This window comes from Astyanax mexicanus, chromosome 9 (assembly GCF_023375975.1).
Source record: "Astyanax mexicanus isolate ESR-SI-001 chromosome 9, AstMex3_surface, whole genome shotgun sequence".
NCBI classification, from domain to species: Eukaryota; Metazoa; Chordata; class Actinopteri; order Characiformes; family Acestrorhamphidae; genus Astyanax; species Astyanax mexicanus.
Window position 1 is genome coordinate 37,557,356 of NC_064416.1, and position 20,163 is coordinate 37,577,518.

At 38.6% G+C, this 20,163-nt stretch overlaps 1 protein-coding gene across 2 annotated transcripts in view; it reads right to left on the minus strand.

Moving 5' to 3' along the window:
* The window catches only part of LOC103044275 (rho guanine nucleotide exchange factor 26), an 89,282-nt gene that overhangs the window by 23,744 nt on the left and 45,375 nt on the right, over positions 1–20,163 (minus strand). For both annotated transcript variants that reach the window (XM_007237282.4, XM_007237285.4), the window contains 4 exons: positions 18,312–18,441; positions 15,538–15,612; positions 15,356–15,445; positions 8,866–9,023 (listed from right to left, as the gene is read on the minus strand). In XM_007237282.4, coding sequence (XP_007237344.3) covers positions 8,866–9,023; positions 15,356–15,445; positions 15,538–15,612; positions 18,312–18,441 — 453 coding nt within the window. The remainder of the gene's footprint in view (positions 1–8,865; positions 9,024–15,355; positions 15,446–15,537; positions 15,613–18,311; positions 18,442–20,163) is intronic.

Genomic DNA, 20,163 nt, shown 5'->3' on the forward strand with positions numbered 1-20,163 from the left:
TAAGCACGTCTTTTCAATGGCGTCCACTAGGTTAAAACGCTTGAAAGTTTGGCTTCATTTCACGCTACACAAGGATGGCAACAGGGCGTTTTGCAACCATTGTAAATTTTTGATAACATCGCCGGGAGGGAATACACCAAATATGCACAAACATCTGCGCACACAACATTATTAGAGAGTATTTGCTACATTTCCATATTGCCAGTTGCACATTGTTGTGGACATGTTGACCTTGTTGTTGAGTTTGTAAGGTCGTATGATATTTAAGTAAACAAAGTTGGTGCTTATGAAACTGTTTGCTCTCCTTTTTTCCCCAAATTGGAATCGATAAGAGAATCGATAAGGAATCGAATCGTTTCACAGAATCGATAAGGGAATCGGAAAAATCTTATCAATTCCCATCCCTACCTAAATGTGATTTTTACCAGATTGTAACAGAAATTAATGATCCAACATATCATGATATTAATAATGCGCTCCATATTTCCATTCCAATATTTATGTCAACTGTCGCAAAACGTTTGTATGTAAGTCTCAAGCAGCCTTATGAACACAAACTACAGGTAAAATATTGTGTATTTTTAACACAAGAGTGTGCAACAATTGCAGCTGCCAGAATTTAAGTGTGTGTGTGTTTTCTGAGGTAATCAGGCCTGTGTTAACATGCAGGTTAAAGCACGTGTATGCACATGCTCCTCATAATATCTGTGTGTGTGACTGACAATGAAATATACACCAAAAAACTGAGCAGAAACGCACCCATATCATGTGAACATCCCTCTGGCTCTAAAGCTAAACCCCACTAACTAAACCTAGTGCAAGCCTAGACACACACTTGCACAATAATTCACACACACTCGGACATACACACACACTGCAGGTCCCTGCGACCCACACCATCTGTCAGATACAACCAGTTTTAATGCACTAGCACTATCACTATCACAAAACTGAAGCAGAAAAACTTCAGACAGCAAACATGTCCCGGCTGATCGACTGCATTTTGGCTAAAGGGCGAATAGGACAAATGAGATTTTCCACTGAACTCCGGTTTTAACCTGATTAAAAGTGAGTGCAGCATGCCCAGTTCAACAGTCTGCCCCTGTAGTGCCCCGTGCTGCTGCTGCTGGTGTTTTTGTTCTCTATTAAAAAGGCAATAACTCAAACTCCTGAACGGGAGTCAACCAGCCAGACTGCAATCTGATGTTCCGACAGCCCTAATGACTTCCTCCTCAGCAGCCAGGAGATGTTCCAGCTCTAGGGATAAACACGCACTCGTGTGCACACACACACACACACACACACACACACACAAACACGGCTTGGAATGAGAGGCATGTTGGGTGTGTGAGATAACGGTAGGAGAAACTACTCCTCTGCACCTCTGAAGATGTCATCATCAAACAGCAGCTCTGGGCCCTCGGTCCAGCTGTCCAGACTCTGATGAAGCACAGTTACACTACATTATCCACAGAGACCTTCATTTAACACACTTCAAAGCCCACCACTGAACCTGTGTGCTGTAGAGCCATAACACTAAGAGGAACCGTGTTAAAGTAGAAACAAGAAAAAGAGAAAAAGAAGAAAAAAGATCAGAGAGATGAGAAGAAGATAGATGAGATAAAAAAACAAGATATAAGAAGAAACAAATGAGACAAGATGAAACGAAATGAGAAAGATGAGATAAAATGAAACAAGGCGAGTTTAGAAATGAGAAACAAGGGGAGGTGAACGGAGAGGAGAGAGTAGAAAAGAGATGAGATGAGTGTAGGAGAGATGAGGAGATAAGGAAAGAAGAGGAGAGACGAGATCACCGACAAGTGGAGGAGAGATGAGGAGTGATGTGATGGGATGACAGATGAGGAGAGGAGACACGAGTGAAGAGACAAGTAGAGGAGAGATGTGGAGAGAAGAGATGAGGAGAGAAGAGATCAGGAGAGACTAGGAGTGAAGAGACATGAAAAGGAGAAACAAGAGACAAGTAGAGGAGAGATGAGGAGAGAAGAGACGAGGAGAGGAAAGACGAGGAAAGACTAGGAGTGAAGAGACAAGAAAAGGAGAAACAAGATGTGAAGAGACAAGGAGTAATGTAATGAGATGCAGACAAGAAGAGGAGAGACAAGGACTGAAGAGACAAGAAATAGAAAGATGAGTGATGCAACAAGATGACACACAAGAAGAGAAAAGACAAGTAGAGGAGAGATGAGGAGTGATGTGACAAAATGACACACAAGGAGAGGAGAGGCAAGGAGTGAAGAGACAAGAAGAGGAAAGATGAGGAGTGAAGTGACAAGATGACACAAGAAGAGTAGAGACAAATACAGGAGACACAAGGAGTAATGTGACGAGATGACACCCAAGGAGAGGAGAGTCAAGGAGTGATGAAAAAAGAAGACAGACAAGGAGAAGTGAGACAGTAAGTGAAGAGACACGGATACGAGAGAGATGAGATGACGTGACGAAATGAGATACAAGGAGAGGACAGACAAGGAGTGAAGAGACAAGGAGAAAACCGACAAGGAGTAATGTGACAAGATGACAGACAAGGAGAGGAGAGACAAGTAAAGGAGAGACAAGGAGTGAAAAGACATGGAGAGAAGAGACGAGATGAGATTACAGACAAGGAGAGGAGAGACAAGGAGAAATGAGAGGAGATCAGAGACACAAGGCGAGGCAAGAGACGAGACAAGAGGATAGGAGAGACACAATGACAACAAGTAAAGAAGAGAAGAGAAGAGACATCTGGGAGTTGCATAAGTGTTCTGGACTGGAGGAATGAGAGAGAGAGAGAGAGAGAGAGAGAGAGAGAGAGAGAGAGAGAGAGAGGAAGGAACAGAGGGGTGTGCAGGGTGGTGGGAGTGGGCTGGAGTGGGTGGGAGTAGAGTAGAGTAGAGTGGAGCTGATCATGGGTTTGTTTTCTCCTCATGTGGGAGACAGAATAGCGTGACATGGTGGTTACTACAGTCCACAGTGCACATAAACACACCACATACCAGAGCTTACATCACACACACACACACACACTGCAGCCTTCCTCTCATCTTACTCCTGATTAAAAAAAATCTATTTTTCTCCAAAATCCCAAAGAACGTAGGGCCGTGTGCTCCAGCACTGCTGGAGGAAATGAAAACCACCTCACTTCCAAGACATCTTTTAAAGAAAGCAGAAGCACAGTGTTCCCAGAATCCAGACCAGGAAAACACAGACATGGAGACACAGACACAGAGAGGTCAATACAAATAACACTAATATTACTCAAACTGATAAAAAGTAGTTTTCTAATCAAATGTTTACTACAGTAGTTCTACCTCAGTCATACATTCCACTACCTAAGCACAGCAACTTTAGTTATAAATTTACCTCAGCACTGGAATTCTGATCATAGATTTCCAGTATCTTAGCAGTGCTAATCTAGTCCCAAAAAGGTGAAGGCTAAGTTTTCTCAACTAATGTTACAATACTAGCTATGTACAGCTCGTGGCTTGTGGCCAGTTTGTGAAGAGGCAGTAAACAGATACCGAGCATGATAAATTATGCTGAATGGTTGATTTGTTGATGATTGCTTCGTCAGTGTGTCTTTGCTATTGTAATAACAGGAAAAGTATGCCCTGTGCAGCTTAAAACGTGCAAAAAAGGCATGTACTAATTCTCTTAATTAATCATGGATGTGTTTTGGGTGTAACCTGAAAAAAAAAAAAACTATCAACGTGCCACTTGCCTCACATTAAAAGCCAGGTGCACTCTGACTTTGGCAGATTGGTATTTTAACGGTGCAGCACTTCTGCACTTCTCAGCAGAGGAAACATTGCCAAGTTATTCTGTATTCTGTTTATTGTTGGTGTAAAAGTTGGATTTGTGCATTGATGTTTGTCCGTGTGTGTACACACATCGGGCCGCATGGTGCACCTGAATCACAAAGATAGCAATAAACATCTGACTGATGTTTCACTGTTGTCAAGGTTTAAGTCAGTCATATGCCAGAAATGTACCTAAACACACCTCACTTACAGACTATTACGTCCATCGGCTTAGACATACTCGTAAGCGCTGCTGCTATTTAAACGATGCAAGAACATGTTGTGAAAATAGACTGTTAGCAGGGTGTAAGGTAGCAGTGAGCCTTGTGATCAGACATGCCTTGCACAGCGGGTAAGATAGGGCCCTAAATGTGTGTAATACATATGCAATACATATCACAGTTGCAGCATGGCATAGAAATAGTATGCCAGGCTGCGGGTGGTCCAGCAGACTAAACCGCTGCCACTATGCTCAGGAGATTGCTGGTTCGAATGCTGGTCCTGCAGCTTGCCATCAGCTGCCGGAGCCCTGAGAGAGTACAATCGGCCTTGCTCTCTCTGGGTAGGTAGATGGCACTCTCTCCCCACATCGCTCCCAAGGTGATGTCGATCAGCACAAGGCATCTGTGAGCTGATGTATCGGAAACCGAGTCGCTTCGCTTTCCTCTGAGTTCGCTGTGATGCTACTCGGCAATGCTGCATCAGCCGCAGTTCGAAAAGAGAGGGGGAGGCATGTGTTATTCATCATTCTCCTGGTGTTGGGGCATTGCTAGTGATAGGGGGAGTGCAGCTAACTGTGTGGAATTATCAGCATAGCTAAATTGAGAAGAAAAGCGAGATATAAAAAAAATAAGAAAAAAAAGAATGTATGCAATTTCTTTCATATTGTGAAGCTCTAGAAAAAAGCATGACTTTTGAAAGGCAGTGTAGAATCGCAGGGTCTGTATTGATAGTGTAGATTATAGACACAGGTGATAAGATTGGGAGAAGATGATCCTGTCAGCCGAGACAAATTCCTCCGAATCCCTGTGTGAATTCCTTCCCTGAACTCCCTGAATTCCTGTAAATACCCTGCTGCAGCTTTTTAAGTAAAACGTAGACTGCTGGTAAACTTCCAGTAATGTCTGAAGTGCCAAAACACACACGTGAGAAACATCCTAAAGATGACACACGCAATGCCAAAGCAACTGCTGGTCTACAACTGCTGCAGACAGCATTTGGAAAATACCATGGAATTGCCCTCACCACGCCCCCCCCAGTCCTCACCACACCCCCAAGCAGTGAAGAAATCACACACTTCCTCCAGACTTAGAATAAAAAAAGCCACAAGACTGGAACTCCCTACTGCTCATATAATAGATGAATCATACTTCATAAAAACAAAAGACGAAGGTGACAAAAAAGCTTTCTAAGAAATCTAACAAACACATTCAGCCCACCCAGCAGGTTGTGTCACTATGCACTATACACTGCATGTCAGAACAAGACTCAGAATATGGTGGGAAACAGTGAGGAGAGAGGAGGCCAAGGTCACTGCTGGAAGCAACTAAGTGGATAAGCACAGACTTTCTCCACAGCGCCAACATGCTCTGTCCTGTCCTTTGTCTTCTAATGCCAGCAGGTACGGCACCTCAGTGAGGGCAGTGAGGGCAGCTAGCTTTCTCATATGGAGCTAAAAAACCTAGGCTAGAGGACCAACATGAAACCCATTGACAAATCTTTATGGGATCCAGTTGGTTTACCCATATAACATGGGTGTAAGACAATCTCGATATATCAAAGTATTGCAATATTATATTTTGCTGTATTGATTTGAACAAAAGAGTATAGGGGAAAAGATACTTAAAAATGTTAAAAGAACCAAAATACTCTCTAAATCATTTAGGAGCTCTTGGTAACTTGTGGTTTCTGAGGCTTTAACTCTGATGAACTTATCCTGTGCAACAGAGGAACTTCCATCTGCTCATCTAATGAATGATTCATACTTCATAAAAACAAAAGTTCCTTTCCTCGGGCAGTTCTGATGAGAGCCAGTTTCATCATTATGTTGACTTAGTTTTTGCCATATTATGTATTAGAACTTTACTCAAATAGAGCTATTTACTGTGTACCTGTAAATCTACCTCTTCACAAACTTTATAACTGATGCTCTCAAACACAGTAATTCAAGTTATTAACTCTTGAAAAGTTCAGCACAGCTGTAAGCTGAAAGCCTGAATTCCTGGAGATCCTTTCTTATAAAGCTGACTGAGACAATTCAGCCTGGATGTGCGAAACTGTCATCTAAACAAGAGATGCTACTTTAAAGAATCTTTTTTTAAGAATATTTTTAAGACTTTTATTTACTAAAAAAAACCTATGTATCCAAATATTTGACTGGTACTTACATTTTATTTAGTATAAATGCAACAGTTTCAAACATTTAACAGAAACAAAATGTGTTTTGTAATCTAAAATAACTTAGCAAGACTTTGATTTTGTATAAAATAATGATGTCACAAAATAAATAATCTACTTTAACAGCAATGCAACGTAAAAAAAAAAAAAAAACAATGTACCATACTATTAATTGCAGAATATTTTGTGGATGAACATAAGCTGCAAACATGAATATAAAAAAAAATATATATATCCTTATAAGCTTTACAGTACATAGCTAAACAAATACAAAAGACTGCTTTCAAGACAAATTATCGTTATTATTGAGTTATGGATTTTAATGATTAGAAAAAAATATGCTAATTCTAATGTAACACAGAAAACTTGTAGAAAATATATTTGTTTTTTTATTATATATATAAATTGTCACTTGTATATATTGTACATACTTGTATACTTGTATACTTGTATATATCGCCTATATTATTTTTGTGTTCAATTTGTTGACTGTGTCACTTATTATTGTTGTTGTAATTTTGCCTTTTACTTTGTGCCTTATGTTTATATGTATAGTATAGTAAAATGTAATATTGTTATTCGTATTCTTCTTCGTATTATTACCGGTATTATTACTGTATATGACAAAACACAGCACACCCATATTTTTTTGTTGAGCTTTCTAAAAGAGCCCCATCACTAAAGCCTACCTTACCTTATAGACAACATGTTCGGTACCTAAACGAACTCATACAGGCCCCACATGGGCATATAATCTGAGAAGTGAAATTCGAAGATTCTTAAGGCTTTAACTTTCCTATTATTGGCCAGATCGTATCCCATGACCCCAATACGACCCCTGAAATTCTTCAGAGCTGACCAGCCTCACGGTCTCCGATTTGACAGTGCTATAATTTTTTACAGCCTGAAGCCACAGTGCTGGTCTTCATTATACTGTATGCATTAGCAATGCCTGGATATCGTCACTGTCATAACATAACACTGTCACTGTATCTCCAAAACAGTGAGAAATGTTCCAATTATTAATGCACAATTATGTCGCAAGAATTTCTATTAGTTATGTAAACATTTTAAAAAGCTGTCATTCTTAAAATTTGTGTAAAAAAAATATAAAATAACTACTTAAGGTTTAGAGTTGTGAGGACCTGTATGACAGTAAGGATATATTGCAGCACTGACCTGGAATTAGCCTTGAGTGCTGACATTTTTTTCCAATGAATGTCAGTCCTCCTTTTGAAATGAATCAAATAACTGCACATGTGTGGGCTTATTGCACACGGTCAGGCCTCTTTCAGGAATTTCTGTAAATGCCACTCATCATTAGGGCTGGGTATCATTTAAAAATGTTCAATACTGATATGATACTTTCCATACTTTTTTTTTAAAATTGTAACAAAAAAAAAATACAAAAAGTGATATTACATTAAATAAATATAACATAACAGCTAACGTGAGTAATCTCATAGTCAGACTGTTACCAAGAGAGTCTCCTTTTTTTTTATCTTGTTGGATGATTGTGGCACTTTATTAGAAACAAAAACAACATAAACCACTATAAACTAAAACTATAATTTTTTTCCCTGAGCATAATGCTGGATGCAGTTCAGTTTTAAAGAGTTAAAATGCTCGCCCCTTTCCTGACTGATGGGATCACATGCTGTGGAAAAAAATCTGCCCAGAAGGAAATGAATTAAGCAATAATACACGAGAGGTAGTGCTATAACGTGTAATATTGGCACTGCTGTGCTGCAGTCAAAGGCATGAACCTCAAGTGTTTCATTGGGATTACACCACAGTTCCATTATCGCTGTTTATTGAAACATTTTGAATTAAAGAGGATGAGAAAATACGATCTGTTTGGTTATAAACACTCTGCGAGTTTAAATATTTCCATTGCTGCTCTGTTTGTAGCTGCGCTGTTTGGTTTGTAAGAGCTGTATCGTTGCTAGGTTGCTTGTATGTGGTGGAGTAATACATGGAGAGCTTTGGTTACAGTGCATTACCGGCTGATAACGGCACTCATAGAACACCTCTCAGCCAATCATGTTGCAGGGTCGGAACTAACTGTGGTATAATTCACAACAATTTCTATAATTTTGATGATACTGATAATAAACAATATTTTTTTAATTTAAAAATGTATTTGTAAAAGTATTTTATTGTACTAGCCTTCGCTTCTTAAAGATTAATAATTGGTTGCTCAATATATTAATGTAAACTATACATTTAGGATTTTTTTATTAACTTAAGGACAAATATCAAACAGTGCACATATTTCATAAGCAATTATCAATGGGTATTTAAATGTAAATAAAAGAATCAGTATTAGAATGACACATTTAAATTATAATTGTATCCGTACAGCATGGGTGAGTTGACAATTCGAATGAAATGGAGTGTGCATAAATCTTTAAAAATAGAGCCAGAATTTAGAGCACTTTGACATGTTTGCCTCGCTCTCAGCATTTCTGTGCACGCTTTCCATATGTGGCCTGTTTACGTGTGTTTCATGAAAAGAATCAAATATAAGCACATATTATTTTTAGACCTTTCACTACTCAAAATACCAACACATTTTGTTCTGTGTTTTTATTGGTAGCAAATTTCGAGTGTAAACCCCTGACTCAGTTCACACTCAAGGCTTTTTTTAAATTGTGCTGCGTGAGCTCACCTCTTTTTGCGGGTGACGATCAGAACGTCGTTAAAGAGAAAGAAGTAGACCTGCTGCCGTGACATCCTCTTAGAGAAGATGCTGTTCTTCTCCTCTGAATAGGCAGTCAGCTCACCTCGCTTCACCATCCAGCGAGAGGAAGACACCAGAGGGAAGGGCTGAAGATAAAAGAAGAGATAAAAAGAGAGAGAGAAAGATTAGTAATATAAACTGTATTATAAATATAAAAAAGGCTGCACCTAGAAGACATTAATCAACTAAATTTAAACTTGTTGGCAGCCATGCCAGACCAAAGTTAAAGTGGATTATCTCTGTTTTTATCAAGAAGAAGAGAGGGTGCTTTTCATGGCAGGGGTGCAGATTTAGACACTACTATGGTGCAGAATTTAGCACCCCCTCCAGGAAAAGCACCTTCTCTCGGGAGAGACTGCAGATGACATTTATTTTCCTTATTTCTTGCTGTCTGCAAGAAGACGTGCATGCGTGCCACCGAGAGGGGGTGCTTTTCCTAGCGGGGTGCTGAATTCCGGCACCAGCCATTTGGGTGTGACAGAGTTCTACTGGACATTATGTTTGTCAGTAATAATAGCTTTTTTTATATATTTTTTTATTTTATTAGTTTTATTATTGCAGGTCTCTTGCCCTATTGCTTTGCACGTTGTTGATGCCACCAGAGAGCGCACTTTGAGAGGCAGAACAGGATGTAGGGGGTGGTTTGGGATGGGTCTGTCCACTGAGCGAGAAGCGGATGAACTAAAGGTAACAGAAAATTGGTGGCTTTGCTATAAATATTATTTTCAGGGCTCATTGAAAATATTTTTGGGCCAATGGAAGCCCAGGCCAAGTGACATCCCTGATTATGATCACTAATATAATTTTTTTAATGGGTCTGATTTTTTGGTGGCCAACATAGAGTGCATGATCCCTGTGAGCTGAGCACCAGCACTCTTCCTGGCAACCTTTATATTCCTATTGGATAGAGTTGAAATCCAGCACTATTTTTGCACCAATGTCTTTGACAATGAGCGTATGAACTAGATTAATTCTCTGGCCTCAAAAGCAGACAGTATTTGATGTTTGGTATCTAATGTGCTTCTTCAGTTTAGAAGGAAAGATGCTAGGCTAACGAGAAACACTTGACTTAGACTGTTCTAAATCTCAATCTTTCTTTATTAGGATGGAAAATTTATTAAAATGCTATTTATTTTTTTATGATTTAGTAAAACTGCAAAGATTGGTCTTATTTAAATTTAAATCACAAAACACACAATTTGGATTGGGTACAACCTGTATCTCACACTGTTATGTTTAAACAATTATTTTATAGTTCACTGGCATCTCACTGTGGAGTGGAGGGTTGTGATCCAAGGGTGCCCATACATTCACATAAGGAAATATATGTGTAGCATATGAGGTACAGCACATAAAGAAATACATTTCACCCTGATGCCAGCCACACATTCAGAATTAAATCAAGTTACAGACCTAAAGTTTTCTGTTAAACTAAAACTAAACTAGGTACATGTATCTGTATATTGGGCACGTCACTGCATGAAGAGTGTAATGAGTTCTGGAGATGTAACAGCTGGACGGGGCAAAGCTCTCTGAATATTCACAACCCTCCAGACAGCTGCTGCACACACACATCACACACACACACATACACGCCAAGGGAACTTTCCCACACTGCGCTCGCTCTCACACTCTACACCAACACCAACTCTAACAGTTGTGCCAGCGTGGTGAAATGAATGAGATTACATACAGCACCTGTAGGTCTAAGCAGGAGTGTAAAGTAATAAGTAACACACACACACACACAGAGGCATGTATGTCTAATAGCATAATTCATTGATATCATCCTATTACTTTTTGCATTGGACACATCATACAGGCACCTTTAGTATACATTCACTTCTATATTACGAGCTGCTTTAGAATATAAAAGCCTGATCTAAAAAAAAAACTGATCTCATGAGAAAACAGCCACAGACCACACAGCACGATTTAACTTAAAGCTCTGCTTTTCCCCCCAGAGGCTTTACTGTGAGGTCGAGAGCTCATCATTTCAGCAGTGGCTGGAGTTCATCCAAACTTAATGAATCAGTGTAAAGATGTCCGAGTCAACAATCATCAGCTAAATCCAACTAAGCCATTAATTTAACTGGTATTAGTCATTATTTGCTTCTTTATGCAACATTAACTCATGAGAATCACTGTTGAATGTTAGGATCAGTGTTGGGAATGTTGGGATACATTTTGAGATTAGTGTAGACAATGCCAGGATCACTATTGGACAATGTTTGGATCAGTTTAGAAAATGTGTGGTCTAGGGGAAACTTGGGATCAGTGTTGGGATAAATGTTTGTTGAGGAATATTGGGATTAGTATTTGTTGGGGAATGTTGGGACAAACATGTTGAGGAGTGTTGGGCTCCATGTTTAAGAATGCTGGGTTCAGGAATGTTAGTTTCAGGTTTCAGTAGTGCTGGGCTCTGTGGTCAGAGGTGTTGAGCTCAGTGCTCAGGAGTGTTGGGCTTATTGGTCAGAGGTGCTGGGCTCAGCGATCAGTAGCATTGGGCTTAGTGTTCAGGAATGGTGGGCTCAGAGTTTAGAAGTGTTGGCCTTAGTGTTTGTTAAAGAAAGCTGGAATCACTTTTGGGGTTAATGTTAGTTAGGAAATGGTGAGATTGGTGTTGTTAAAGGTGTGGGATTATTGATGAGGAAAGGGATGTACCGTGTTAAAGAATACTGGGATAAGTATGACAGAATACTAAAAATATTTAGGATAAATTCATGTTGCCAGTTCTACCTGGACAACACTGGGTTTATTGTTTGTTGAAAAGAGCTGGAATTAGTTTTGGGGTTAATGTTAATTAGGGAATGGTGAGATTGGTGTTGTTAAAGTTATGGGATTATTGATGAGGAAAGGGATGTATTGTGTTGAAGAATTTTGGGATTAGTTTGACAGAATACTAAAAATATTTAAGATAAGTTCATGTTACCAGTGTTACATGCAGAGCATTGGGTTTAGTGTTTGGATATGCTGGGATTAATGTTAGATACTGACAAATCTTATCTTTAGAATATTTGGATCAATTAGATCAGGGTTTGTTGAGAAATATTGGAATCCATATTTGTTTAGAAATGCTGGAATCAGTTTTGGGAGGAGTTTTTGATAAGGAATGTTGGGAATAGTATTACAGAACTTCGGCTTCAGTTTTAGCATTTGTTGGAGAATGTTTTTCTTTGCTGAGAATGTTAAGATTCAAACTGGGGAAATGTTGGGATTATTGTTGAGGAATGGCAAGTACAGCATTGAAAATGTTGGGATAAGTGCTTAAGAATAATGACGTGAGTGCTAGATGAAAGACGTTCTCTGTTGGATTATGTTGGGATAAAAAAATGTCAAAAACAATGTTATGTGGATAATTTGGGATCAATGTTTAAGAAAGTTGGGTTTAGAGCATAGATTGGGCCCAAAAAATCCAGCCTGACCAGCCCAAGCCTGTGAATGTTCTGCCCGACCTGACCCGACCATATACTAATATTATGAGCCCAAGCCTGATTTAAAACCGATATTTTGTTTTTGTAAGTAGATCGATAAAACTGAGCTTTTTGAAAACATTTTTGGGCTGTTTGAATGAACAAAATCTGTTCAGAATTATGTTAGCTAACATTGCAACTCTGAAGAAGCATAGACCTTCTATTTAAGAAAAATGTCTATTAAGAACAGCTACACACAGCGCTGCAAGTCAAGTGTGTAACGCGGAGAAGGAAGGTAAGGAAGGAAAGTGTTGGGAAATCTCGGGTCAGGCTCGAGCAGAGAATCTAAACTCTAGCCGGAATTTATGTTTTAGAATGCTAAAAAAAATATTGTTAGCCTGACAATATTTGGATTCATGCTGGGATGAGTGTTGAGTGTTTGCTGAGGAAGTTTGGGATCAGTGACTATTGGAGAAAGCCTGGATCAGTGCTTGTTAAACACTGTACAGTATACCAGGCTCTTCCATAAGTTCCAGGAATAGGAAAGCCAGGATTGTGAGGAGGGAGGACTCGAGTGTTTGACAGCTGGACACGGAACTACTCCCTAAACAAGAACATGCACAGAAACACATACTTAAGGTCATGTTTTCCCAACACACTCAGGTACTTCAGAAGCAGAAACAGCTTCCACACTCTCGATTACAAAGAATGTAGGAGGGTTGTGTTGAGTTCAAGTGTGTAAAGGGGTTAGACACACATATGTGCAAATCACACATGTATACACACTCAATACACACACTCACGAGAACCATCTGCTGCTCTGTAAGATGCGTTGACGGCCCTCAGAGCTTTTAAACCCTCTCCAGAGGCCCACTATGGGCATGCTGGACTGTCCCAGCTCGTGCCCAGCTGGCCTCCCAACCCTGCAGCCTGGTAAAGGTGCATTAAGCAGAGGAGGGAGTCTTTTTTTTTTTGGACATTCGTTACAATCTCCAATTTGTCACGGCTACTCAAATGCAGCTGCGCATTACTGGGATTCCATCTGACACCCTGTGTTCTTTCTGCTAGTCTCTCCCCCCATCTGTTCCCCAATGCCTCTCTCCTCCTTTCTGTTCCTCTCTCTTTTTCCATTCCACTCTGACCACTCTGCTTTTCTGATCTCTAAAGTCTTCAGCTCAGCAGGCTGGATCTGTGGAGAACAAATGGTCTGCAGGAAGATCTCTAAGGTATAAAGCTCAGGAGAGCTGATTTCTGTGGTACACGGCTCTGATGTTAAACTTCTAAGCCGGTGGCTTTTAAACCTTTTATCAAGTTTTATCAAGGGATCCATATTTTACTAGATTTTATTCAGAATGGATTTTAGAAGTGCTTTTAGCTGAGCTGGCATGTTTCTTTAAAGGCTGTGAAGTACTTGCTAAACTTCACTTGTTTTACAATGTAGCCATCCATGCTAGCGGCCAGTCTTTTAGCAAGCTTGATCTCCACATCACTGCTACAGTGTCTCGCTAAAAAATCTCAAAACTCTGCGATTAAATACATCTAAAAACAATTAATAACAGTCCAATTTTAGTTCCAACTTTGTACGGACCAATTTATTGGGAATGGTGAGGTTTTTGTTAAAGAATGACAAATACAGCATAATAGAATATTGGGATTAGATCTAGTTCTAATTACTGGGATCAATATTTGTTATGGAATGTTGTGATCAGAACTTGGGAATTTCAGGATTAGTGTTTGAGCAAGTTAAAAAAATATATCAGTTTGAGAATTGTTATCAGTGCATTTTGAAGAATTTTGGGATCAGTGCTTGTTGGGGAATGTTGGGATCAGTTGTTGGAAATGTGGGGGATTTGTGTTAAGTTTGCAATGTTTTTCATCTTGAGAATTGTGGGATTAGTATTATGTAATGCTTAGATCAGTGTTTGTTGAGAAACGCTGGGATCAGTGCTTACTGCAGAATGTTGGGATCAGTTCCTGTTAGAGTTTATGCATACCAAAAATACTGTTAACTTTGCCCTATCCGGACAAGATTCGTTTCTCAGGGGGGTCGTGGGGTAATTTTCTCTTTTATGGGGGGTCCTCTGTGATTTTATTCTCGCCCGGAACGACCATGTATTCGTTTAATTTTTTTAGACGTCCTCTTAGAAAATTAGCTCCACGTAAACAAAACAGCGAGTGGAAATTGAGGGGCTACTGAACGCGATGTCACATGCCTTGAAAGCCAAAAAAAAAAAAAAAAAAACTCAGTGGTCCTCCTGTTTTTTTCAATTGCAGTCCGGATGCAAGAGTTTCATCAGTGAGTAGAAGGGTGAAATATTTTTACAGACGTCCCCCAGGTAGGGCTTTAAGACAATTGGGATCAGTGCTTGGAGAATGTTAAAATCAGTTTTTGGGTTTTTAAGATCTTTTTTTTTTTTTGAGGAATGCTACTATCTGAACTTGAATCAGTGCTTGTTGAGGAATGTTGGGATTAGTGCTTAAGCATGCTAAAAATATTTTTAGCTTGAGAATATTGGGATCAAATTTGGGGAATGTGGAGTTCAGCATTGGAGAATGTTGAGGTCAGTGTTTGCTGAAGAATGTTGGGATCAGTTCTTGGTAAAGAATAATGTAATCAATGCTTGTTAAACACTGGAACGTGTTTGGAAGTGCTCATATTACTGTTAAATTGAGAATATTGGGATCAGTGTTGGGTAAATTTGGGATCAGAGTTGAGGTGAATGTTGGGAAATGCTGAGGTCAACATTTGCTTAAGAATGTTGGAATTAGGCTTTTGTAAAGTATGGAATAAATAAATAAATGCTATGTATTTGGTTATAGTTATTTTGTGCATTTGAACAGTAGTGAACTACATTAGCCACAAAACTACCGGAACAGGGTTCTGCATGCCAACAGTGTGCACTAAATATTAACCAGAAGTTGTGTGACCGGTGGCTGAATATAAAAACCTTTTTTTCTTAAATAAATTAAGACTTTTGCAGTGGATTTGGCCATGTCTCACTCACCTTAATCTTAAACTCCAGCTGTGAGTTGATGGTGTACATCATCTCCGTCCGCTCCATCTTACGAGCTCCCTCGTTACACTTCCTAACGAGCTGCACACAAACACAAAAGCCACAAATGCCATAACTGATTTAAAAATCACATGGTATCAGGAGATAAGGTGAAGTAAGGTGCGCTGCTTTACCTTGCTGACGCAGTGAAGAGCTTTTTTACATTCCTCATACTGGGGAGAGTCTTTTGGTGTCTTCTGGCAAATGGTCTACAAGAAAAAGAACATAATAATTATACAGAACACACTAACACCATATTTTCTCTTTTAATACAGATACCACAACTTGAGACCTAATCTAAATACTTAGTTGACTATGAATTCAGATATTTATTTATCATATACTGAAACTAAGTTTGTACTAATAGTTTTTTTTTTGTGGCAATAGAAACACAGCAATCAGAAATAATAAAAAATAATAATAAAAAAAATTTCTAACATTGATTTTTACTGTATTTTTGGCACTATAAGGTGCACTATCAATCAACAACTATTTTTTGGTCTATTTTTGTACATAAGGTGCACCGGATTGTAAGGAGCATTTTATATGACTCTAATCAGGAACAGGGGTGTCGCCATGCCATGTTTTGCTTCTAATTCAGCAGGTCAAAAGCTAAGCTAAAAAATAATTAAATAAAAACAAATTCAGATGAGTCATACCACATTCCAGATTTCCAATAAAGATGGAGATTTAACATTAGCAACTAATTGCTAGCGGGTAATGCTAATGCTGCTCCAGCAGTCCAAGTGGGGTTAGCAACAGGCTACAGGCCAATAATAGCAAAAGCAAAAGAGCTAGTGCTTAGTGCAGTTAGTGGGTAAAGCAAATGCTACTCCAGCAGTGCTAGCCGGGGTTAGCAGAAGGCTACAGGGTGTATAATACTCACCTCTAAACAGCAAAAGAGCTAGCGCTTAGCACGTTTAGAAGCTAATGCTAATACTGCTGGAGAAGTAAACTGAAACTCCTGTATAAAGCTGTACGTCAGCAGAGTGGCTTTACTGCTCCTTATAACCTGAGTGATAGAATTCATACATAAGGTGCACTGGATTATATGGTGCACTGTTGATTTTTAAAAAAATTAAAGGATTTTAAATTTGACTTATACAGCGAAAAATATGGTAAACAGTGGGAATCTGTGGCATCGGTCATTGCCACTCAAGGCTGCTACTAAATGCACTTATTAAATGTAACTTGGTGAAGTGGACAGGACAGAGCTTGCCAAAACTGTGTAATGTTGCATAACCAACAGCACATTCGTGTAAAATCCTGTAATATTACTCTACTGGCCCAGTCCAAATGCTGCTTCTCACATTCAGTGATGATCCTGTATTTCTCTCAGCTTCAGAAATGCATGTGGGCTACAAGGCAGGATTTACCCTCAAAGCATGATTTACATGATTTAAAGTATAATTCTTACATAATGCTTCTCTTTTTGTAAAGACATTGCTATGAAACATCATAGCATGGTTCGTTTAAAACTCTCTCTTGAGCATCGCTGATTGTTCCAATCCTATTGCAGCGGATAAAATAGGGAGGATGAGGGGGATGATGGAGAAAGCCCAAACCAAACTTTCTCAGCCTATGAAACAGTCAAGCTGTTCCATTCCACTTTCCCCGACCTCAAAAACCCATGACAAAGCTCAGGGGACACACAAACAGAGAAAGACAAAGCGAGCAAAGAGAGTGAGAGATGAGATATGATGCCAAAGGCTGAGAACTGGCTCTTTGTAGGCCATACTTAATGTTCCTTAATGTTCTTCAAACAACACTCCCCCTTTTCAAGTGGCAGCCACTTAATGTATGGAGTTCTCGAAGAACAATTGAAAGAAAAGAAAAAATACAATAAAAATGCATGATTCAGGAGTATCATTTCAGTAAACTATAAACACTAACAATCACAGATACGTACAATACTACACACTGAACTCAAACAACCCAAAAAATAATCCCTTTGATCAAATGAGACACAGTAAGGGACGCAGAAAGCAAATAAGCCAAGTGTAATGAAGTAATGAGGAAGAGAGAGAGAGAAAGAAAAACAAATGGAAAAGCGGGAGGCTTAATTAACTTAAATTGTGGAGTTACGCAACAGGAAGTCCTCCAGGTCACAGCACTAGAGTCACAAAGACGGCAGTGGCTTTATCCAATCTACTAATTACCACACACCAAACTGAAGGTGAAAACAGGGTGCTGGGAGGGAAAGCAGTTGTGTGTGAGAGTGGAAGAGTGGTAATATACACAGCTCTGGGAAAAAAAGAGACCACTTTAAAATGATGAGTTTCTTTGATTTTACCAAATTGAAAACCTCTGGAAAATAATCAAGAGGGAGATGGATAATACCAAGCCATCAAACCAAACTGAACTGCTTGAATCTTTGCACCAGGAGTAAAGGCATAAAGTTATCCAAAAGCAGTGTGTAAGACTGGTGGAGAAGAACATGCCAAGATGCATGAAAAACTGTGATTAAAAACCAGGGTTATTCAACCAAATATTGATTACTGAACTCTTAAAACTGTATGAATATGAACTTGTTTTCTTTGCATTATTTGAGGTCTGAAAGCTCTGCATCTTTTTGTTATGTCAGCCATTTTTCATTTTCTGCAAATAAATGCTCTATAAATGACAATATTTTTATTTGGAATTTGGAAGAAATCCAAAGTTTATAGTTTATAGAATAAAACAATAATGTTCATTTTACTCAAACATATACCTGTAAATAGCAAAATCAGAGAAACTGATTCAGAAACTGAAGTGGTCTCTTCATTTTTTCCACAGTGTATATATATATATATATATATATATATATATATATGTTTGTTGTGCAGGTCTATGAAATAGCATGATAGTATCATAACTGGATTCTAAACACAGGTTTAAGATGTGATAAGAAAACATGGCCACTACTTACATCCACAAGCAGAGGAAGGCGTGTCACCCTCTGCATGGGCAGGATCAGGAAAGAGCACATGGGGAGATTCCGGCAGTCAGAGTGGGTTTCAATACGATTCAGGACCTCCTTAAAGGATGGATTTTTACTTCTGTAGAGGACAAGTTACAGAAGACATGGGAAGAGAATTAATACATTGCCTTGTTTTAATGTTCTGCTTTTATTGCCTTTAGCTGTGATTTCCCTTGTTTTACATCTTGTTTTAGCACTTTCTGGGATTTCCTGTTAAATCAACCATTATGTACAAGTTGGAAAAAGACAAATGAAAATAAGTGAAAAAAGGACTTTCTGTTAAAAATTATGGAAATCATAAAACTTAAAAGTTAAAAACAGAGAAAATGAGAAAATGAGGAACTGATTGATTGTGCAAGACCTGGGAGAACACCAGCACTGAACACATGAAGCCTCTGCAAGGAAACATCTGCAGATGTTCTTAAAACAACTTAGTTTGTGTGATTTTTAAGGGTCATGGTAAAAGAGTATGTAAATTGTTCATGAAGTGTTACATCAGGGGGTGGTTTGGAAACACCTACTAACTATTTAAGTTCCGGCATGTCAGTGTAAAGCTCACTAAACACTAAAATTATATTTAGCTGCTACTCACAAATGAAGATCTTTTACATAATGAAAATTAAACATGAATGCTCAGTGATCTTTTACATGAGCATAGTATTCTACATCTTTACAACTGAGCTCATTCAATGAATAATTATAAATCAACTATTTCTCATTTTTAGGAAAAGTAATTCTAAGTAAAGGACCTGTTCTCAAACTAAAAATAAAAAGAAAGAATAAAAGATTTCTCCTAAAATAAAAACAGTCAATATATTGATATTCACTGGAAGGGCTTTTATTTAATTATTCAAGTATGAAATTGATTGTTAATATGTTCAGTACAGTCGTGGTTTTAACAGGACTATTGTGTCCTTCTATTCAGTAGTAGATGATTAACAGCAGGAGCTGGAGAAAGTGGTGATCTCTGCAGAACTGAAAGGTCAGAAGTCAGGCAGTACTGATGACTAACAGAGATCGTTTCATAATCAGTCATGAAAGTAGATAAAGGTTCTTATGAGTAATTGGGTGTGTGTGTGTGTGTGTGAGAGAGAGAGAGAGTACAGAAGGCAAGCAGGTTGTGTTATAAGTTTTTCATAAGGAAAAGCCAGAGTGACTCTTCCAGAGCCTATCAACAGTTTCGCTTATGGCCACTGTAAATAAATTAAGCACTAGATATCAATGTTGTACTCTGCTGTTAGATCCCATTGAACTGATTGGATACAAGTACATTTTATTAATTTTACTCAGAATTTCTAAATATGATATTGTGTTTTATACCATAAAATTAGTGGTGTAACAAAGCATTAATGATGCAAAACTTTGACATTGATGTGCATTGTGGGAATATTTAATTCCATTTTCTGTTTTTGAAATGTTATGCATTTACATTTTTAGAACTACAGAGGTTCCGTAAGTGGGCGTAAGCAAAAGGAAGAGGATGTGTCCGTCATTTTTGACTGAAGCTGATCACACAAGCACTTTTTCCCTATTCTCTATGTGGGGAGTGGAACGACAAAAAGGATGACAGATTCCCACTAATGTAGTGTAAAAAGTGCAGGCAAATTAAAATAAAAAGTCACAAAAAAAACAGAAATAATTTAGTAAAAATACAAAATAAAAAGAACTAATAATGAGTAATGAGTTTCAGATATTTCCTTTGTTGCTGTCCACTTAGAAAATTATATTTTCACTGCAGATCGCCTAAATAAATAGCGTAATAAAGTGATTAACTGAGAAATAAAACAGCACAGTAGATTTA